General features: G+C 40.0%; 1 protein-coding gene across 1 annotated transcript in view; it reads right to left on the reverse strand.

Moving 5' to 3' along the window:
• Window positions 1-24,369, reverse strand: part of LOC128698254 (uncharacterized) — a 44,794-nt gene that overhangs the window by 11,406 nt on the left and 9,019 nt on the right. The window contains 15 exon segments of the mRNA XM_070098538.1: window positions 2,345-2,517; window positions 4,607-4,760; window positions 10,282-10,455; window positions 10,552-10,725; window positions 11,110-11,283; window positions 11,632-11,769; window positions 13,323-13,354; window positions 13,739-13,989; window positions 14,313-14,428; window positions 16,159-16,273; window positions 16,592-16,695; window positions 17,187-17,399; window positions 19,163-19,328; window positions 19,485-19,609; window positions 21,637-21,722. Of these exon segments, the coding sequence (XP_069954639.1) occupies window positions 2,345-2,517; window positions 4,607-4,760; window positions 10,282-10,455; window positions 10,552-10,725; window positions 11,110-11,283; window positions 11,632-11,769; window positions 13,323-13,354; window positions 13,739-13,989; window positions 14,313-14,428; window positions 16,159-16,273; window positions 16,592-16,695; window positions 17,187-17,399; window positions 19,163-19,328; window positions 19,485-19,609; window positions 21,637-21,722 (2,195 nt within the window).

Here is a 24,369-nt window from a genome sequence, read left to right on the forward strand (position 1 = left end):
TTTTTTTTCACTAAGGTATTTGAGGAGGCAGATCATGGTAATGAATATGATATTGTGTATATGGACTTCAGTAAGACTTTTGACAGGGTCCCACATCAGAGACTATTGAGGAAAATTAAGGCACATGAAACAGGAGGAGAAATTTTTTCCTGGATAGAGGCATGGTTGACAAATAGGTAGCAGAGAGTTTGCATAAATGGGGAGAAATCAGAGTGGGGAAGCATCACGAGCAGTGTTCCACAGAGGTCAGTGTTGGGCCACCTGTTCACAATCTACATAAACGACATTGATGAGGGCATAAAGAGCGACATAAGCAAGTTTGCCGATGACACCAAAATAGGCCGTCGAATTCATTCTGACCAGGACATTAGAGCACTCCAGGAAGATTTGAATAGACTTATGCAGTAGTCGGAGAAGTGGCAGATGCAGTTTAATATAGACAAATGCAAAGCTCTAAATGTTGGACAGGAATATAACCATGCCACATATAAACTAAATAATGTAGATCTTAATATTACGGATTGCAAAAAAGATTTAGGAGTTCTGGTTAGCAGTAATCTGAAACCAAGACAACAGTGCATAAGTGTTCGCAATAAAGCTAACAGAAACCTTGGCTTCATATCAAGACGCATAAATAATAGGAGTCCTCAGGTTGTTCTTCAACTCTATATATCCTTGGTTAGGCCTCATTTAGATTATGCTGCACAGTTTTGGTCACCGTATTACAGAATGGATATAAATGATCTGGAAAACATACAAAGGAGGATGACAAAGTTGATCCCATATATCAGAAAACTTCCCTATGAGGATAGACTGAGGGCCCTGAATCTGCACTCTCTAGAAAGGCGGAGAATTAGGTGGGATGTGATTGAGTTGTATAAATGGAAGACATGAATAAATAAAGGGGATGTAAATGACGTGCTGAAAATATCTAGCCTAGACAGGACTCGTAGCAATGGTTTTAAGTTGGAAAAATTCAGATTCAGGAAGGATATAGGAAAGCACTGGTTTGGTAATTGAGTTGTGGATGAGTGGAACAAACTCCCGAGTACAGTTATAGAGGCTAAAACGTTGTGTAGTTTTAAAAATAGGTTGGATAAATACACGAATGGGTGTGGGTGGGTGTGAGTTGGACCTGATTAGCTTGTGCTACTAGGTCAGTTACCGTGTTCCTTCCTTAAGTGAATGTGACCTGACCTGACTAGGTTGAGGCATTGGCTTAAGCCGGTAGGAGACTTGGACCTGCCTCGCATGGGCCAGTAGGCCTGCTGCAGTGTTCCTTCTTTCTTATGTTCTTAAATCCTGGAGGTGGAAAGTAGAGTATCGATATGCTAAAGAAGGATTTTACATGTTGAAAGATCATTTGAACTGAAATTTGTACATTTCTGGCAAGATATTTATTGAATGGTGGTGAATGTTCTCAATTGTTTGGGCCATTCTTGCGTGGGTAGGAAATGGCCAACATCTAGATCCAAGCTTGCACGCGCGCGCGCACACACATGCACACATGCACACACACACACACACACACACACACACACACACACACACACACACACACACACACACACACACACAAAAGAGCTCTGACTTGACCCCTGGACCCACACACTGGTGAGTCCACGAAGATGAACCTGCTACACACACTACCAACCCTCTCTGAAAACAACTTTCCAACTTAACTTAGCCAACCTCTACCTACCCCATCCTTAAATTTACCTACCCTCTACCCCCATCACACAATTGCACCTTCTTTACAGGTGATGCAACCCTGCTTGAAGTAAAAGGACACAAGTGCAACTTATGTGACATTTATTGTGGCAACGTTTTGCTCTCCAAGAGCTTTATCAAGCCATTACGTAATGGCTTGATAAAGCTCCTGGAGAGCGAAACGTTGCCACAATAAATGTCACATTAGTTTCACTTGTGTCCTTTTACTTTACATATTGTCGGTAATTCTACCAACTTTATTACAACCCTGCCTGAGCCGGTAGGGTGCCCCTCCACCTGTACGAGGGTTTCCCTCACGCCGCTAATAGTGACCTCGGGCGGTGCTGGGTCAGGGGTCTCAGCTGATATCTTAACTGTCTTTACTGAGATGCTGAGTTTCGGGGGCGTTGACCCCCAAAACAATCTCCAGGTATACAAGCTTAATGCTTGTTTTAATAATAATAATAATAATAATAATAATAATAATAATAATAATAATAATAATAATACAAAAACTATAGGCTCCTTACGAGTTTAGTGTTTTCCACGAATAAGATAAATACTTACATTTTCCTTTCCAATATGATTAGCTTTTTTTTTTTTTTTTGCAAATAATAATTTTAGTATACATTACCGATGTGAAGTACTTGGTGTCTTTTTGTCTGGAGGAAATATCTGTGTACGTTGCTCTTCGTTATATCGACGAAGAGGAGACACTGTTGGTCTTGTACCCAGTGTGGTCCTTCACCCAGGTGCACGCCCTCCACCACCTGCTTCACCTGAACTGCAGACATCTTGCACCTATTACTGAATCAGAGAGAGTGTGTAGGTGACTGATGTATGTAGTGGTTCCCTCAACCAGGTGCCACCCTCCACCACCTGCTTCACCTGTTAATCAAAGAAGGTGTAGTTAGTTTAATATATTATGCACCCCATACTCATTAGGTGGGCGGTAGTCAAAAGATTATAGAGGTACATAATGAGTCTAGGGTCTGGGCCGCAAAAGTTTTGATAGCTGAACAAGTTATAGTGGTATTAACTATTTACATGTTTATATCTGGTGACAATCGTAGGTGATGCATGTAGTGTGGTCCCTCACACCATTATTAATGGTGATTGCATATTGTGAAGGAGCAATGTGGAGGTAATTAGCATTTTTAGGTACTGTATAAATGCCATAAACGTGTACTACGTCAAAGTCATCTATTGCAGCCAGCACATTACGTTGCTACCTCTACATTTTAGCCATTATTGTGGTTTATACACTGAATGGTCACCTAATGGTATTTATCTTCAGACAACTATACTGAATTAACTATATAACGTTATCAGTATTAACTACAGTAGTTTGAAGTGGTAGTTCTAGTCAGCCCGAAATATTTGATTATCTGGGGCTTTTAAAAACTGTAATAACTCTGTTGAAAAATTATTGGACGTATTTGTTTATCCCAGATAATGGGTATAGGGTGCATAATAAAATAAACTGTTTATCGTGGGCAAGCGCTAAGCCCGTGGGGGAAAAGGGGTCACAAAGCGGCTGGTAAAGGGATGTAATCAGATTCTAATCCAAAATAAGGGATATCTTTCATGGATCAAGAGCCCTTTACCAGCATCAAGGCACATCCATGATGGGAGTGTGTTGAACCTTGGTCATGTTAACTAGATGCATGGCAGCACGGAAATGTATTTTTCTAAATCTAGTTTGATGTTGACCAGTTCTGGTGTGGTATTTAACAACCAGCTCTAAGTGTGATGTTGAGACCCAGTTCTAGTATGTTAATTGTGGAAAATTGCATTTATCTGAATGTAACTAATTATGTACATAACAGTAAATGATAACAAAGATAATTATTATTTATCAATGTTACATAGACAAGTAGGAATTTGGGACACCTAGGTCGCAAAAAAATGTCCCCCTTCGATACCTACCACTGTCATAACCACAAGTTGCTCTGGACCTATTAATTAAATGAAATATACATACACCAGGAATACTGGTAAATATATAAATTTGCGGACTGAATATTAAAAATAATAAATGGTTATATATATATACACAATTACATAACAGAAGGAAAATATATTTTAATATCACTCACCAATTTGACTGGAGATTAATGTGTATCATACTCAGAAAACCTCACTCTAACTAAATCTATGAAAATAATGCTGGCCAGAATTACACACAAATCTAGAGAGCTTATCTGAGGTTCCTGGAGCTGTCTTGTCCAGTCGTCTGATATCTCAAGTTATGCAGGAATGCACATCCACCAATTTCGCCTCCTATTTGAGAGGTGTCAACACAATTTTAACCTCTAGGGCACGAAAAATTCTTCCCATTACACCAACGTTTGTACAAAATTCAAAACCAAGATGGCGAGTCTCGTCTGCGCAGACGCAGGCTTTCCGTTTTCTATGACATAAATATTATTAAATACAGTATGGCCATCTATATACATATAAATACTGTATTTCTGGAAAATATATACAATATTTTCCACATTAACAGCCAGTTCTAGTGTTAACAACCAGTTCCAGCGATGCTGAGAAGTTCTAGTGTTAACAACTTGTTCTAAGTGTTAAGAATCAGTTATATTGTGGTGTTAACTATTTCTAGTGTGGCGTTGACCTCGCCTAAAGGGAGGTTTCTTGACGCTGGTGAGGGGCTCTTGATCTAGGGAATTGGATCTGTGCTCCGGTTCCCTTAATTGAACCTGAATACCTTCCATTCCCCCTCCCACATGCGCTGTATAATCCTACCGGTTTAGCGCTCCCCCATGATTATAATAATAATCTTGACGACCAACAGTAATCCCCCAATGATACTTTATTCTTAGTCTTCCTCTATTAGTAGGAGAACCTAAATAATCAACATCATAAGGTGCAACATACTCACTGCAGTAATGGAAGACTCGACGCCCAAGTAATTGGAAGTTGGTCTGAGGTTACTGTAGCAGTCATCCCCTCCCCAGATGCATCACCAGTTGGCACAAACCACAATTTCCCCACAAAACACATTATAAACAGCCATTTACTCGATACAACTGGGTCTATAATTCATATTATATCTCGTGGTTATTAGGAGATACACAGTAACACTTGGTAATAACAACCGATGAACAATAGATTATATATTTTATCTTTCAATATGTATTTGGGAGGGTAACTTTCTATCATGGGAGGGTACCAAGCATTGTCCTGTTATCGTGAGAAGAATCAGTAAATTAAGCATTGCCAGCATCAGACGTTCAGCAGATATTTTCCTAAATGCATGAGCGTTTATTTACCATTATTAACATAGTGCTAACCAATTTTTTCCAGATGAATTGTTGCAATGCATAGATAAACATTAGATAAGTACGAATTGGCACCTACTGGCACTAGTAGTACCGTTGTTGTTATGCAGAGAAACGATTCTCATATTCAACTTGGAGCACACATTACCAACTGAGTTTCCACCCTTTAAAGTGAACTATGTGCTATACTTCTTGCACTCAAATATGTCCATCTATCTTAAGTTGACACGAGTATGTCACTTGTGACATACTCGTGTCAGAAGCTGGATACGGGGAGGGTAAAACTGTGGACAGTGGGAGTAGAGTCTTCATGTGACCAGACCTACCTGGAGTTCATTACCTTTGTAAATTGTGAGTTCATTACCTTTGTAAATTGTGAGTTCATTACCTCTGTAACTTGCTCAGCTATCAAAACTTTGGAGTCCAGTCCCTGGACCAATTATGTACCTCTGTAATCTTTTGACTACCGCCCACAGGATGGGTATGGGGTGCATAATAAACATATTAAACTAAAAAAAAAACAGAGGTCTGAGCAAAGCTCCTGAGATAGTAATTATGGACAAGGTAGATTATAGGTGGGAAAATAAACATGTTATTAGAAGACGAGGTACTTACGTGCCCCTTAAAATTATGTATCAAGTTGTATTAAAATAGTGAGTACTTATGATTTTTCATCATTATGTACCTCAGTAATCTGTAAATACCTTTGTAACTTGTCATGATTGTGACCAAACCTATCTGGAGTTCATTACATTTGTAAATTGTGAGTTCATTACCTTTGTAAATTGTGAATTCATTACCTTTGTAATTGTGAGTTCATTACCTTTGTAATTGTGAGTTCATTACCTTTGTAACTTGCTCAGCTATCAAAACTTTGGAGTCCAGTCCCTGGACTAATTATGTACCTCTGTAATCTTTTGACTTCCGCCCACAGGATGGGTATGGGGTGCATAATAAACATATTAAACTAAACTTGTGAATATTCCCTCTCACGTTGACCTTTAGAACTGATGAACTGGCAAAGGAGGAGGAAGATTGTAATTTTGGACGTCAACTAGTAGTATGAGAACAATAATATGAAAAGAACTTCAACTGAACTTCCTTAACTTGAGACAGAGGAAAATTGACTCCAACCAGTCCATCTATCATTCCATCAAGCAAGAAGAGGCCCGTGTCTATGTCGCATCCAACAAACGTTGGGGCGGGGCAGATGGCAGACCCGAGGCCTAGCTTCTCCCTACGAGCCCCGTGAGGGCGGGGACTGTGGCTAGGCATGGGGACACTTGGTCCTAAAGATGAGGGGGTACTTGTACCTCCTCCCATGGGAGACTTAGGTCTCGAGATACTCCCCAGATAGGGAGCCAAGGCCGGGTCACCACTACTTGGAAAAGACCCGGGCCGGGAGAATACCGGCGAATAAGAAAAAAAAACAAACAAAAAAAAACTAGACACCTGCGGAGTTCTACACACTTGCTCTCTACACACCTGTTTCACACAGGTGTAGCTCTTGACAACACGAAGCACCGTCACACACACACATCTTTTTTTTTTCCTCCTAAAAAATGAGTCTACGGGCCTTTGATTATTTGCTTTTCTCATTATCAAATTGACTGGAGAGCGCTAAATCCATAAGGGTCATACAGCGCCTAGGAAATGGGAGGTAATAAGATTTTCACTTAATAAATAGAAGAATACCCCCATTTTTGGGGGGATGAAGAACCTTGTAGTGACTCCAATACATTTCCTTCCCTCGACGGGAACAGTGTAAAATTTTGTTTTTTATAATAATAATAATAATAATAATAATAATAATAATAATAATAATAATAATAATAATAATAATAATAATTTTTTAGAGTTGCAGAGGTAGGTTATAGTGTTTATTTCTTCCGTGGACAAGTCCGTGGTTCTGCTACAGTTATGGCTACTATTATCTCGCCTTTGAGGGCAATCATGTAGCAGTGTATCTACACGTAGATAAAGAGTTACAATACGTATTTATTTATTTCTTTTGAGATGTTTCATCTGTTTCGTTTGGCTACATTCTCGAGGTGGTTGGTTGGTGTGTTGGGTTTCAATCCTATCTGTTATACGAGGGTCATTAAGGTTGTATGTCACCAGTGAAGCATACTTAATACTGTATTACTTGAAGTAACTTCTCAGTGAATATACACCGAGGGACAAGGATGTCAGCCACAGCACCGTGTCTTCCTTTGCAGATGACACCCGAATCTGCATGACAGTGTCTTCCATTGCAGACACTGCAAGGCTCCAGGCGGACATCAACCAAATCTTTCAGTGGGCTGCAGAAAACAATATGAAGTTCAACGATGAGAAATTTCAGTTACTCCGATATGGTAAACATGAGGAAATTAAATCTTCATCAGAGTACAAAACAAATTCCGGCCACAAAATAGAGCGAAAAACCAACGTCAAAGACCTGGGAGTGATCATGTCGGAGGATCTCACCTTCAAGGACCATAACATTGTATCAATCGCATCTGCAAGAAAAATGACAGGATGGATAATGAGAACCTTCAAAACTAGGGATGCCAAGTACATGATGACACTCTTCAGGTCACTTGTTCTATCTAGGCTGGAATATTGCTGCACACTAACTGCACATTTCAAGGCAGTTGAAATTGCTGACCTAGAAAATGTACAGAGAACCTTCACGGCGCGCATAACGGAGATAAAACACCTCAATTACTGGGAGCGCTTGAGGTTCCTGAACCTGTATTCCCTGGAACGCAGGAGGGAGAGATACATGGTTATATACACCTGGAAAATCCTAGAGGGACTAGTACCGAACTTGCACACAAAAATCACTCACAACGAAAGCAAAAGACTCGGCAGACGATGCAACATCCCCCCCAGTGAAAAGCAGGGGTGTCACTAGCACGTTAAGAGACAATACAATAAGTGTCAGGGGCCCGAGACTGTTCAACTGCCTCCCAGCATACATAAGGGGGATTACCAATAGATCCCTGGCTGTCTTCAAGCAGGCACTGGACAAGCACCTGAAGTCGGTACCTGACCAGCCGGGCTGTGGCTCGTACGTTGGTTTGCGTGCAGCCAGCAGTAACAGCCTGGTTGATCAGGCTCTGATCCATCATGAGGCCTGGTCACAGACCGGGCTGAGGGGGCGTTGACCCCCGGAACTCTCTCCAGGTAAACTCCAGGGATACATACTTCTCGGTGTAAATATACTGAGAAATACACACATCTCGATGTATATATACTGAGAGGTATACACCTATCGGAGTATGCACCTCTCGATTAGCGACTGGATGTGGTATTGGGGAAACTAGTTGATGCTAACCTACAAATAAATTTCTGAATTACTATCCGTAATTTCTCCAAGCCACAAACTACTTAAACCATAAGATCCTTTGTTGGCTTAGCAAGATTCTACAGTTTATTAGAAATTTTTCGTTTCTTGCAGTTCGTTTGACAGATTTGCTCAAGAAAGCTGCTCCGTTGAATCGGACCTTCAGTCAAAAAGGGGCATTTCAGATACTCATATCACAACTCACATCAGCTCGTTCTGACATTCCCTAACTCTGAGAAAATTTTTACTTGACAACAGACGTTAGTACTATTGACACAGGCGTTGTCCTAGCGAAAAAGATCAATGGCAAATACAGTCGTGTTGGATATGCCAGTGGAATCTTGACTAATGCTGAACGTAATTACCAAGTTACTGATTACCTTGCTGTGTGTTAAATTTAAGTTTACAGGTCACGTTACTTGTAAACTGACACTCAGCACTGTTACTCTAGTGGGAGGTCACCCAGCTGCAGCGGAGCTGAGCTGTCAGTAATGCATCATTGGCATAGTATGAGCGCCCTTTGTGTTGGTGTTGGCAGTTATATCTTTGTATGCAATACTTAAGTATGATTCAAGTGTGACTCATGACCGATGGGTAACAGTGCCCGGGAGCACAGCACAGCTCATCTCAGTTTAAATAGTGAAGCCTTAGGGTGTGGGCGTACATCACTGTGGCTCTCACTGTATCCACATATTTCTATAATAAACGTTGGAACTAAAAGTGATTATTACTTACCGTCAGTCCTAGAGAAATCATCCACGCCCAGGTAGGGCATGACAAATGTACACTGAGGGATACACACGTTCCACTGTATATACACAGTGAGAAATGCCTCTGGGTGTTTATGCACTGAGACACACACACACACACCTCTTGCTGTATATGCATAGAGATACACCCCTCTTGGTATAAATACATTAAGAGATACCTCTCGGTGTATATACACTGAGACACACCTCTCCTAGAGTTGAAGGGAACCCCATTAAGACCTACCAAGAGGACAAAGTTATTAACATATACTTTGCCAGTTAGTCTTATTCATATAGTGTTTATCCTTGTGAAATAAGACACATTTGCAGTATTAAGATATTTAAATAAGGAAACGTTTTACTATGAATGGCTTCTTTAGTACTAATACTGCAAGTGTCTTATTTCATATAAGCCGTTATTTTATAGAATATCTTACAATATTATTATTATTATTATTGTGGGGAAGCGCTAAACCCGTAAGGATTATACAGCGTCTGTGGGGGGATGGAAGGTATTCAGGCCCAATTCAGGGAACCGGAGCACAGATCCAACTCCCTAAATCAAGATCCCCTCACCAGCGTCAAGGAACCTCCCTTGAGGGGAAAATATCTTTCAAAAGTTTGCCCTTATCCCAGAATATTATCCCTCTAAATAAAGGAAATAAGTCTTAGTGAATTAAGACTAATGAGGATTAAATAGAACTCTATTGCAGTGGAAGAGTACAAGAGCTCTATGAGGAGGTGAAGAAGTATCCTCTCAGCAGGGTAACAAGGCAAGGAATAGCGTGAAGTCCTTCACCAGGATCAAGCCCTTCACCAGTATCAAGTCCTTCACCAGTATCAAGTCCTTCACCAGGATCAAGTCCTTCACCAGTATCAAGTCCTTCACCAGTATCAAGTCCTTCACCAGGATCAAGTCCTTCACCAGGATCAAGTCCTTCACCAGTATCAAGTCCTTCACCAGTATCAAGTCCTTCACCAGGATCAAGTCCTTCACCAGTATCAAGTCCTTCACCAGTATCAAGTCCTTCACCAGTATCAAGTCCTTCACCAGGATCAAGTCCTTCACCAGTATCAAGTCCTTCACCAGTATCAAGTCCTTCACCAGTATCAAGTCCTTCACCAGTATCAAGTCCTTCACCAGTATCAAGTCCTTCACCAGGATCAAGTCCTTCACCAGTATCAAGTCCTTCACCAGTATCAAGTCCTTCACCAGGATCAAGTCCTTCACCAGGATCAAGTCCTTCACCAGTATCAAGTCCTTCACCAGGATCAAGTCCTTCACCAGGATCAAGTCCTTCACAAGTATCAAGCCCTTCACCAGTATCAAGTCCTTCACCAGTATCAAGTCCTTCACCAGTATCAAGTCCTTCACCAGTATCAAGTCCTTCACCAGTATCAAGTCCTTCACCAGTATCAAGTCCTTCACCAGGATCAAGTCCTTCACCAGTATCAAGTCCTTCACCAGTATCAAGTCCTTCACCAGTATCAAGTCCTTCACCAGGATCAAGTCCTTCACCAGTATCAAGTCCTTCACCAGGATCAAGTCCTTCACCAGGATCAAGTCCTTCACAAGTATCAAGCCCTTCACCAGTATCAAGTCCTTCACCAGTATCAAGTCCTTCACCAGTATCAAGTCCTTCACCAGTATCAAGTCCTTCACCAGTATCAAGTCCTTCACCAGTATCAAGTCCTTCACCAGGATCAAGTCCTTCACCAGTATCAAGTCCTTCACCAGTATCAAGTCCTTCACCAGTATCAAGTCCTTCACCAGGATCAAGTCCTTCACCAGTATCAAGTCCTTCACCAGGATCAAGTCCTTCACCAGTATCAAGTCCTTCACCAGTATCAAGTCCTTCACCAGTATCAAGTCCTTCACAAGGATCAAGCCCTTCACCAGTATCAAGTCCTTCACCAGTATCAAGTCCTTCACCAGGATCAAGTCCTTCACCAGTATCAAGTCCTTCACCAGTATCAAGTCCTTCACCAGTATCAAGTCCTTCACCAGTATCAAGTCCTTCACCAGTATCAAGTCCTTCACCAGGATCAAGTCCTTCACCAGGATCAAGTCCTTCACCAGTATCAAGTCCTTCACCAGGATCAAGTCCTTCACCAGGATCAAGCCCTTCACCTGTATCAAGTCCTTCACCAGTATCAAGTCCTTCACCAGTATCAAGTCCTTCACCAGTATCAAGTCCTTCACCAGTATCAAGTCCTTCACCAGGATCAAGTCCTTCACCAGTATCAAGTCCTTCACCAGTATCAAGTCCTTCACCAGTATCAAGTCCTTCACCAGTATCAAGTCCTTCACCAGTATCAAGTCCTTCACCAGTATCAAGTCCTTCACCAGTATCAAGTCCTTCACCAGTATCAAGTCCTTCACCAGTATCAAGTCCTTCACCAGGATCAAGTCCTTCACCAGGATCAAGTCCTTCACCAGGATCAAGTCCTTCACCAGTATCAAGTCCTTCACCAGGATCAAGTCCTTCACCAGTATCAAGTCCTTCACCAGTATCAAGTCCTTCACCAGTATCAAGTCCTTCACCAGTATCAAGTCCTTCACCAGGATCAAGTCCTTCACCAGGATCAAGTCCTTCACCAGTATCAAGTCCTTCACAAGTATCAAGCCCTTCACCAGTATCAAGTCCTTCACCAGTATCAAGTCCTTCACCAGTATCAAGTCCTTCACCAGTATCAAGTCCTTCACCAGTATCAAGTCCTTCACCAGGATCAAGTCCTTCACCAGTATCAAGTCCTTCACCAGTATCAAGTCCTTCACCAGTATCAAGTCCTTCACCAGTATCAAGTCCTTCACCAGTATCAAGTCCTTCACCAGGATATCAAGATCAAGTCCTTCACCAGTATCAAGTCCTTCACCAGTATCAAGTCCTTCACCAGTATCAAGTCCTTCACCAGTATCAAGTCCTTCACCAGTATCAAGTCCTTCACCAGTATCAAGTCCTTCACCAGGATCAAGTCCTTCACCAGTATCAAGTCCTTCACCAGTATCAAGTCCTTCACCAGTATCAAGTCCTTCACCAGTATCAAGTCCTTCACCAGTATCAAGTCCTTCACCAGTATCAAGTCCTTCACCAGTATCAAGTCCTTCACCAGTATCAAGTCCTTCACCAGTATCAAGTCCTTCACCAGTATCAAGTCCTTCACCAGTATCAAGTCCTTCACCAGTATCAAGTCCTTCACCAGTATCAAGTCCTTCACCAGTATCAAGTCCTTCACCAGTATCAAGTCCTTCACCAGTATCAAGTCCTTCACCAGGATCAAGTCCTTCACCAGTATCAAGTCCTTCACCAGTATCAAGTCCTTCACCAGTATCAAGTCCTTCACCAGTATCAAGTCCTTCAACAGTATCAAGTCCTTCACCAGTATCAAGTCCTTCACCAGTATCAAGTCCTTCATCAGTATCAAGTCCTTCACCAGTATCAAGTCCTTCACCAGTATCAAGTCCTTCACCAGTATCAAGTCCTTCACCAGGATCAAGTCCTTCACCAGTATCAAGTCCTTCACCAGTATCAAGTCCTTCACCAGTATCAAGTCCTTCACCAGTATCAAGTCCTTCACCAGGATCAAGTCCTTCACCAGTATCAAGTCCTTCACCAGTATCAAGTCCTTCACCAGTATCAAGTCCTTCACCAGGATCAAGTCCTTCACCAGTATCAAGTCCTTCACCAGGATCAAGTCCTTCACCAGTATCAAGTCCTTCACCAGTATCAAGTCCTTCACCAGTATCAAGTCCTTCACCAGGATCAAGTCCTTCACCAGTATCAAGTCCTTCACCAGGATCAAGTCCTTCACCAGTATCAAGTCCTTCACCAGTATCAAGTCCTTCACCAGTATCAAGTCCTTCACCAGTATCAAGTCCTTCACCAGTATCAAGTCCTTCACCAGGATCAAGTCCTTCACCAGGATCAAGTCCTTCACCAGGATCAAGTCCTTCACCAGTATCAAGTCCTTCACCAGTATCAAGTCCTTCACCAGGATCAAGTCCTTCACCAGTATCAAGTCCTTCACCAGTATCAAGTCCTTCACCAGTATCAAGTCCTTCATCAGTATCAAGTCCTTCACCAGTATCAAGTCCTTCACCAGTATCAAGTCCTTCACCAGTATCAAGTCCTTCACCAGATAATTATGATATGTGTGTTGCAACACTTTGTTTGAGGAATGATAGTGAATCTCTATTAATATTGAAGTAAATTTAAATACTTTTATTGATCTTACTTTTTGAAAGGAAAAACAAGAAACTAATGTCTCTAAGATCATTATATGACAAAAATCATAATTAAGCAACAAATTTTAATCATAAAATGGAAGATATTTCGATCTGTTTTGGACTAACTTCAAGTCACGATCGGCATTTTTGCATAACGAAGACTATTTGAGTTAACGGTGGAATTACTCACTGAACACAAATATTTTGTAATTTAAATGATTAACAAATTCTGGAATTTCTCAAATTCAGAATAATTTTTCCTTTACTCCGTTGTTAACTCAAAGAGAGACCAACTTTTCAGTTGTTACCACAAACGATGCAACATTTTCCTTCAGGTGTCATGAATAACTACTTTAACCTGTCAGTATAAACTTCTACTTCAGCCTGTTAATATCACCTTCTACTTCAGCTTGTTAACATCAACTTCTACTTTAGCTTGTCAAGATTAACCTTATAGTTAATAGGAGGAGTACCTTTGGTACCCAGGCCAGTGACAGCAAAAGTTCCTCCTGACGAAGGGTAAGCAGCTCTCTCTTCAGGAGTCGTCCTGAGAGTGCCCGAGGTGACATACAGAGTGGAGTAGTCCTTCCCACCCCAGCACACTGATGTCACATTTTTGGATGGTATGGCGATCTTTCGTATCACCTTAGCTTCTTTAGGATCCACGCAGATTACCTGGAGAACGGTGAAATATGTAAATGACTTACATTAGGAGTGAATTTTCGAATTAGTTTGTAAACAAACCTACACTTGTAGCCCTTATTTACATTTTTTTTAGGAAAATGGAGTCGTTATTATTATTATTGATTATTATTATTATTATTATTATTATTATTATTATTATTATTATTATTATTATTATTATTATTTATTACTGATAAAGGTAAAAGACGACTGAAACGTCTAATTTTCTCTCTGAATTGTGATAAAGGTGGCGAAATATTCCAGCAATAGTACTGCGAATTTTATTTCTCACTTTACAATAAATAGGGACTGACCTGTCTGCCGCCAAAGCAGGCGACCCACAAGTTACCATCAACGTCTGTGGTCATGCCGTCGGGCCTCTGGTCCTGCAGTCCGGCTTCTGGATAGTTCAGTAACACACGCTGGTTACCTGTCATCAACAGAAAGACAGACCTGTATCTCAATGTTAGAACGTTCAGCTCACAACCACAGGGACTGGTTTGATTACCAAGTACACTTAAATAGTTCATTACCACTGTAGCTTGTTCAGCTATTGTGTGCAGAGGTACACAATGGGTCCCTGGACCCATTGTGTACACATGTAAAATTGTACCTAAGAATGAATATCGTTTTAATAATAAAAAAAATACAATTAAAATACTCTTGAAAGTTTTTAGAGCGTAGGTTTTATGCAATGGATTTTCCCAATGCTTTATTATATGTAGGCAGTTTTTATAAGTAAGTTTATTGAGGTATACACAAATACAGTTACACAGATTATCATACATAGCAGCATATCATAAAAATCTTTGAAAGGGTCCTAAGAAGCAAGATCACCACCCATCTAGAAACCCATCAGTTACACAACCCGGGGCAACATGGGTTTAGAACAGGTCGCTCCTGTCTGTCTCAACTATTGGATCACTACGACAAGGTCCTAGATGCACTAGAAGACAAAAAGAATGCAGATGTAATATATACAGACTTTGCAAAAGCCTTCGACAAGTGTGACCATGGCGCAATAGCGCACAAAATGCGTGCTAAAGGAATAACAGGAAAAGTCGGTCGATGGATCTATAATTTCCTCACTAACAGAACACAGAGAGTAGTCGTCAACAGAGTAAAGTCCGAGGCAGCTACGGTGAAAAGCTCTGTTCCACAAGGCTCAGTACTCGCTCCCATCTTGTTCCTCATCCTCATATCCGACATAGACAAGGATGTCAGCCACAGCACCGTGTCTTCCTTTGCAGATGACACCCGAATCTGCATGACAGTGTCTTCCATTGCAGACACTGCAAGGCTCCAGGCGGACATCAACCAAATCTTTCAGTGGGCTGCAGAAAACAATATGAAGTTCAACGATGAGAAATTTCAATTACTCAGATATGGTAAACACGAGGAAATTAAATCTTCATCAGAGTACAAAACAAATTCTGGCCACAAAATAGAGCGAAACACCAACGTCAAAGACCTGGGAGTGATCATGTCGGAGGATCTCACCTTCAAGGACCATAACATTGTATCAATCGCATCTGCTAGAAAAATGACAGGATGGATAATGAGAACCTTCAAAACTAGGGAGGCCAAGCCCATGATGACACTCTTCAGGTCACTTGTTCTATCTAGGCTGGAATATTGCTGCACACTAACAGCACCTTTCAAGGCAGGTGAAATTGCTGACCTAGAAAATGTACAGAGAACCTTCACGGCGCGCATAACGGAGATAAAACACCTCAATTACTGGGAGCGCTTGAGGTTCCTAAACCTGTATTCCCACCATGAGGCCTGGTCACAGACCGGGCCGCGGGGGCGTTGACCCCCGGAACTCTCTTCAGGTAAACTCCAGGTCCAGGTAATATGTGTAAAGTACCTATAAAAGTCTATCGTGTTCTGCATGATACAATGTCCAGAACATAACAAAGACACAGGAACATACGAAACACACTTATATATAAAAGAAATAAGAACATTGGACAGATGTATTATTAGAATAGTATTGCAAAAATAGTATTACAGTAGGCCTATTAGCTAGCGTCAGGTAATATTCAAACAGGACAATTATTCACACTCATATTTATACAACTTTACAGAATGCTTGCTTTAATGGTCTAATAACGATTATTATTATTATTATTATTATTATTATTATTATTTACGTACTGATACTTCCAGCCTCATCGTCATAATCGAAGTGGTATATAGCTTCGGCGACTGTGTCTATGTAATAGAAGGACTTGCGATCATGGCTCCAGGTCATCCCATTGGACAGTGTCACCTGAAGCATGTATATTTCTTATTATCATATATAAAATACATTTAATTCTGTCACCAGTTTCATATGAGAGATTCATTTGAATAATGACCATAAAAATCATTAGTCAAATATTGCTGTGTCACAGACTTGAAAAAAGTGATGGAGAGTGTATAAAACTCCACTTCTTTTTGAATTCATATTGTGGGTAATAATGATAATGTGTAAGAATCTTACATACCTGATCAAGTATTAGAGTGTTTGCCAAAACATTCCTCCCATTGTTATGTATCTAAGACCAAGTTAACTAAGTAAATACTAAAACAAGTTTGATACAACTACCTTCTTCACCCAGCTTGTGCACACCAGATCGTGGTCAAACTTGTATAAGGAGCAGTTGTTATACTCGAGTGGTTTTCCCTTGTCGTCTAGGGGACACATCGTACCTGTCGACACCAACGTTTGGTCAAGCATTCATCTGCATTTGTTGGATCTAACAGAATATTAGGGTCCAGTCCATGGATACATTACATGAAAACTTACATAACATTGATTATAGGCTCCTTCTAACTTCTGATGTATATTTGTTAAAAAAGACCTTAAACAGAGCCGCAAAAGGTTTTAATATCTCCATTTTGAGCACCTGTAGCAACTGTTTTGAAACTCTTCCTGCACGGGAAGTGAGGGTTTGTTCAATAAATTAGCTGTTTTATTTAGACAAAATATGACTGTGTTAGACAAAACTAATTAGATACTGTTACTGAAACACAAATCCCACAAATGTATATAAGTACACGTGATGTATTCCTTATCGGACTGAGCGTTATCAAATCTTAGTGCCGAAGAGAAGCAGAGTCTAAAATAAGTCTTGCTTTATATCACGTGTCTTTATGTTAACATGTATAAGAAAAATCAATCAGGTCACATGAAGTCTTACCTGCCCACAAACGTCCCTGGGGATCACACTTGGCATCGTTGAAGCGGTGATCAGTGGTGGTATGGAGGACCTTGGGCTTGGTCGTGTGAATGTTTGGGTCATCAACAGACCAGCGTACCACAGACAAGTTCTTCCCCAGAGCCACCACCATCAACTCGGGATCATCTTCCACCGGGATCACCATACTGACGAATGTTGCTGAGTCTCCATCATCTGTACGCACACACATTAATTAAGAATGCTCGTGGCACAAGTGCTAACAAGTGAAGAGTCTATTATAGACTGGAATCTGTGAATAGTAGATATAATTGGCATGTTTCCTTACATCTGTTGCCCCTGATCACATAGCAGTAAGTAGGTCGGTACCATGGTCAACAGGAAAATGAACGAGTGTTGAGGGAGCTAGAAGGGTAGATCCAGAATTTTGCTTAAATTATAACCCCAGTAACTGCTTTTTTATTCAAGGAGTTAGTAGATGTTCAGTAACTGGTTTCATTTGTAATGAGTTATGGAGATATGAATTCAAGTCACAAAAATATTAAAATGTTACAAAATGAGTATTTATGCAGATATGAAGACAGTCACAGAAATATTGCATTTCCTGCCCCTTGTTTCCTCTTCAACACATCACGGAACTGGTGGGTGCTTAAATTCATAGCAAGTGGATCTTTAAACTTAAAAGGCCAATGCATTAACCACTTGGCCTGTTCTGTGATTTGTCATCATTAGTGTTATTACGATTTCGTGAGTTCACTCCAATATTTTGGAGAAACTGGCGGTCTTTTTGACAAATTTAAAGGAGCACAATAAAAGTGTTAGCCTTGTCGATACTAACAATACTCCTTTATGTCATGTTAGAGACCATATTCATCGTATTAACTGGTCCTCTGCCAAAAGTGTCTAACCTTCTTCTAGTCTTTACAGATGCTTTCTTACTGAAGCATTATTTGTACATAACATTCCTAACATGAATCATAGTGTAGGTTCTGTCTCTGTAGATGATCTTTCTCATTATATTGTATATGTTTTAAACTTCACAACACTCATGACTTGAACTGACCTTTGTTTCCTCTCCTTACCACTTCAAGTTTCCTATATTTCCATTGCCTTTCCTGTCTTCTGTCAAGGTGGATTGCGTTTTATGGGGTTTGGTCCCTCGGGACACTTTATCCTACCCCATGAGCCAGCAGCTCTCCCACAGTGCCCCTCTGTTCTCTTGTTTAATGGACTTCCTTGACTATTACTATTGCTATTACTATTATGTCTTTACTAATACTTCACTCTGCCATTAGCCATTATGTTTTCCCGAATTTTCCATTACCACTACTGTCACCACTGATACCGTCTTATTTCTACCTCGACTATTTATTACCAATTATTCTACCACTATTGCTCCCTTCTGTCGCTGTAGTACTCTCCTATCCCATTATATTATTCCTTTCTCCCGTTCTACTACTCCCTCCTCCCGTTCTACTACTCTATTCTCTCGTTGTACTACTGCCATCCCCTGCTCTTTCTTGTATATATTCTGGCCCCCTTCCCTTCTTGCTTCAGTGTGGCTTCATAATGGTCCAAGTCAAACTGAAATGTCATAAGTTTCAGTATCAAGAGTGCAGGTTATTATATATATAATGATATGTACCTATTCCACTACCACTTGTTTTACCAGTTCTATTACTACTACTACTACTACTACTCTTTTCTCCCGTCCTACTACTCCCTTTCGCGCGAATGAAATGCCTCTTGTTAAATGTGGATTTTCCAATGAGCATGTTATTAGTCATTATGCAAGTTAAATGTGTTTAGTGATGACACAGAATCAGTTATAATCAAAGGGTTAAGTTCATAAGCTAAGTGTCATAAGTGTCATAAGCTAACTTTAATGCCATTAGGTGGACGAACAATGTGTATCCTTTACAGATACAAACACTCCACGGTGCATACATCCTGTGTAATTATATGACGAAACAGCTCACCTAAATAGAGCTCCTGGCTCCTCCCAGTGTTAATGAAGTGTCGACGGAGTTTCTTAGCAAAGACATCAACGAAGAGCAGAGCTTGTAGGTCTTCCTGCCAATGAGGTCCTTCACCTACTGGAAGGCAAGGCAAGGCCAACTTTTCCACTTTCTCCACCATCTTTACCTGTGTAATTTACTCATTATTATTAATGCCATTTGTAATAGGGTGTTGAAAATGAACGTATAGGGGCATGTTACATTATATTACACAGAACTGGCAAATACCACACTAATAAATCTAAATTAATTCTTCAGTACTGAATATACATGTAAGTTTTACGCCTGTCCCTGACCAGGCGTCCAAACGAGCTAGATTATGCTGTTTCTTCCGGTAGAGAAGGGCACGGGGTGCTGACATCTTTGTCCGAAGACTTCTTCCTTTGCTCCATCTCTCCTTTGCAGATCCTGTGGTGATTTATATAGAGAAATAACACAGGAGTACTTCAGCATGAATTCGTAATAACGTCTCTCCAGAAGCAATTTTGTTAAGCTGTTGACCACACGGATACACTTTGCAGACTTTTTTCATTACCAATAGCACCTTTTTTTTTTTTGGTTCTTTATTGAAACTAACTGTTAATACTAACTAATGAGCGCCCTGACATTGTCATTGTTATTGTTAGAGTTAACACCTGCTCATGACGACTTTCATAAGTAACAATGTACACGTAAATGAATGAAATCCTCACACTTACAGTTCAGCTTATAAACTGCTTGAGGTTCGACCGTCGACACTAGTGTAATCTTTCTTTTATCTATCAAGGAAAATTTCATTCCTCATCTCAGTAATATGATTATTTTGTGATGATACAGTAAAGTGTTTCCATTTGTCTAGTGCATGAACAGAATTTTCTTAAATAAGACATTACACTCTTCAATAAAGCATTGAAAATATCAAATTTTCCACACATACTGTCACCTCTTGGACTCAGCCTGAAATATACCACTGACGCTAACATGGCATCTAATTTTGAAAACTTGTTTGTCCCAATTTATTCAATAATCCATGGCAAACTACCATGGACTTTTATATTTAGGATAATTTTGTCTATGTTACAAGCAGATGGGAGTATATAGCAACAGTATGTGGCATCACTGTCAAGGTGAAATTTGTCTTGCCATAATGTTTAGTCAATGAGCAGTTTAATACCAAGTATTTATCATTTTAATATTTTACTAAAGAATACAGTGGCAAAACAGCAATTGAATAAATAATGGTGAAAGTGTTTCATTTTTGTGGGTAACATCACCTGGATAGGAGACGATCATTGTATTGTAAAAAAAGCTCAGATATTGCAATATTGCATTTATCATTACAACTACAGTTGATGGCTATATGATATGATATATGCGAGAGGAAAAATAATACTTTCTTCACGTTCTTAAACTCAGAGGATCAGTGACTCAGGATAACTTAGGAAAGACAAAAATATTTTTAATGCAATTTAGATTCAGCAGCTTGTGATCTATGTGAGACTTACCAGGCTACAGAAAGAACTGAGTAATTACCACGAGGTTAGGTTAGGTTAGATAAGGTGTGTCAGGAAACAGGACAAGTGTTTCCTGACGCTGGTCTCAGCTGATGACCCGCCTTACGCTGGCCTACCAGTCCACGCCTTTAAAATATATGACCATAAAATATATGGCCTTAATTACTACGAGGAAAAGAATAACCAGTAAATGTTGATATCGCAGATCTGATGCACCAGAAACTACCACTGTGTGGACTTACCAAGACAACGTATTGGAGGTACCACGACCTTCAGAGATTTAACTTTACCTCCCAGGAAAGTATTCTTTTTTATTCCCTTTAATCTATATCCTGTAAAATCTTACTAGGGATAGATACAAAGTGTCGATAGGTAAAAATTTGACTACCACTTCTGGCGTGGTTTTAAAAACCAGTTCTAGTGTGATGCTGACAGCAAGTTCTAGTGTGAAATTGACAGCCGGTTGTAGTGTGATGTTGCCAGCAAGTTCTAGTGTGATGTTGACAGACATTTTTAGTGTGATGTTAAAAGCAAGTTCTAGTGTGATGTTGACATCCAGTTCTAGTGTGATGTTGACATCCAGTTCTAGTGTGATGTTGACAGCCAGTTCTACTGTGATGTTGACAGCCATTTTTAGTGTGATGTTGACAGCAAGTTTTAATGTGATGGTGACAGCCAGTTCTAGTGTGATGTTGACAGCCAGTTCTAGTGTGATGTTGACAGCCATTTTTAGTGTGATGTTGACAGCAAGTTGTAGTGTGATGTTGATAGCCAGTTCTGGTGTGATGTTGACAGCCAGTTTTAGTGTGATGTTGACCGGTTGGGCCTTGCTTGGTTCTTAAATAAAAGTTCTGACCCACAAGTGATACAAAATTCCTAGTCTTCCTCCAGTTTTAGGGGAATAAGTAACGTAAATAATCAACGTTATAAGGCGCAACGTACTCACTGCTGTAATCGTGCACTCGACGCCCAAGTAATTGGAAGTTGGTCTGAGGTTACTGTAGCAGTCATCCCCTCCCGAGATGCATCACCAGTTGGCACAAACCACAATTTCTCCGCAAAACACATTGTAAACAGCCATTTATTCGATACAACTGATTCTATAACTCATGTTATACCCTTGTGGTTATTACGAGATAAGCAATGACACTTGGTAATACCTGATGAATACTGAAGTATATATACATATTATTTTTTATAAGTATTTAGAAGGGTAACTTTCTATCATGGTGAAGGTGCCAAGTATTGTTCGGTCATCGTGAGAAGAAGAAATAAATTAATCATTGCCAGATATTTGCCTAAATGTACGCGCATTTTTTTACCATTATTAACGTAGGTCCCAACAATTTCTTTTCTAGATGAATTATTGCAATACAGACATATAAACACTGCATAAGTATGCAGTAAACACTGCATAAGTATGCAGTAAACATTGTATAAGTATGCAGTAAACATTACATAAGTATGCAGTAAACATTGCATAAGTATGCAGTAAACATTACATAAGTATGCAGTAAACATTGCATAAGTATGCAGTAAACATTACATAAGTATGCAGTAAACATTGTATAAGTATGCAGTAAACATTGTATAAGTATACAGTAAACATTGTATAAGTATACAGTAAACATTGTATAAGTATGCAGTAAACATTGTATAAGTATGCAGTAAACATTGTATAAGTATGCAGTAAACATTGTATAAGTATGCAGTAAACATTGTATAAGTATGCAGTAAACATTGTATAAGTATGCAGTAAACATTGTATAAGTATACAGTAAACATTGTATAAGTATGCAGTAAACATTGTATAAGTATGCAGTAAACATTGTATAAGTATACAGTAAACGTTGTATAAGTATGCAGTAAACATTGTATAAGTATGCAGTAAACATTGTATAAGTATACAGTAAACATTGTATAAGTATGCAGTAAACATTGTATAAGTATGCAGTAAACATTGTATAAGTATACAGTAGAGCCTACTGGCACTGGTAGCACCGTTGTTGTCATGCAGATTATTGGTTCCTATGTAAAAATTGGAGGACATTAAAAACAAGTAGGCTTAAACCTTCAAACTTAACTTCTTTCTATACTCTTTGCACTCAAATATGTCTGTGTCTCTCAAGTTGACACGTTAATTTTTATGTGTCACTTTTGACATGCTCGTTTCATTGGCCAGAGTACTTATAAACATTCCTTCTCACATTGACCTATAATTACATGACAGAAGGAAGTAGATTACAATATTGGAAGTCAACTAGTAGTATGAGAACTTCAACTGAATTTCATAAACTTAAGACAGAGAAAGACTGACGTCAGTCAGTCCATTTATCATCATTGAACAAAGCTAGAAGAGTTCCATAGCTTTGGTACATTAGCAAAATCACCAGACACCTGCTGTGTTCAACACACATAATATGTTTTACACATCTATTCTATACAAGTGCAGCTCCTTGACAACATGAAGTACCGTTACATACACTCCACAGATTAGTTTTTCTCCTTAAAGACAAGTCTCTGGGCGTTTTATTACACTTAGCAATATTGCTGCTGAAGGGGTCATACAGCGCCTGGGAAATAGGAAGTAATCAGGTGTATCCCAGTGAATGGAAGGATACCACCAATTACATGACAGAGTTGTGGTTGTGCTAGACAGTTGTGGCTACTGTTATCTCGTCTCTGAGGGCAATCCATCAGCAACGTGTCTGCTCATAGATAAATACTGTTTTAATACGCATTTATTTAATTATAATGTGCGGTTTCACCTGCTTTATTTGGCTACATTCTCGAGGTGGCTGCTTGGTGAGGCTTGGTCACAGACTGGGCCGCGGGGGCGTTGACCCTATAACTCTCTCCAGGTAAACTCCAGGTCTGTGACTTGGTTTCAATCTTATCTAGTATATGAGGGCTGTTATGGTTGCAAGTCGTCTGTACACCACGAGTGAAGCAAACTTTAATACATATTATATTGCTTGAAGTGACCTCCCAGTGATTATACACTAATGGATACATACCTCATGGTGTAAATATACTGAGAAATACACGCCTCTCGGTGTATATATACCCAGAGATATACACTTACCCCCTGTTTGATTTTCATCGACTCATGCGATGATGATCCCAGATCTCCCTTGACAGACTTGCTCAAGGGACATTCAATCAATAACGGACATTTCAGACACTGAAGTCAAGGCTCACATCAGCTCCTGTTCTTACATTCCTTAACTTTGAGAAACATTTCACATGACAACAGATGCTAGTGTAGTTGGCATAGATGCCGTCCTAACACGAAAGAATAATGACAAGTACAGTCGTGTTGCATTTGCCAGTTGAGTCTTGACTAATACTCAGTTACAATGGTATAGGCTTTAAAACATTTTCAAGATATCAGTATCCAGTGTATAACTTCACAGCTCATACACCACTGATCTTTATGCTGCAGAATAAACAACCAACTGAACATTTGTCAAATAATCTTTGACCATCCATGAGTTCAGTCCTACTTTTGCACGCTTACCTAGAACTCTAACAGAGGTGGGAGGGGAGTTATAAGTGCTCTGTCAGGAGGAAAATTATCACCCATCCCACCAGCAGGATGACAAGGGAAGGCATAACTTTATTTATTTGACCAGCATCAAGGCAGCGCCCACTCTTGAAGGGGAACTAATATTG

The sequence above is a fragment of the Cherax quadricarinatus genome, chromosome 63 (assembly GCF_038502225.1).
Source record: "Cherax quadricarinatus isolate ZL_2023a chromosome 63, ASM3850222v1, whole genome shotgun sequence".
NCBI classification, from domain to species: Eukaryota; Metazoa; Arthropoda; class Malacostraca; order Decapoda; family Parastacidae; genus Cherax; species Cherax quadricarinatus.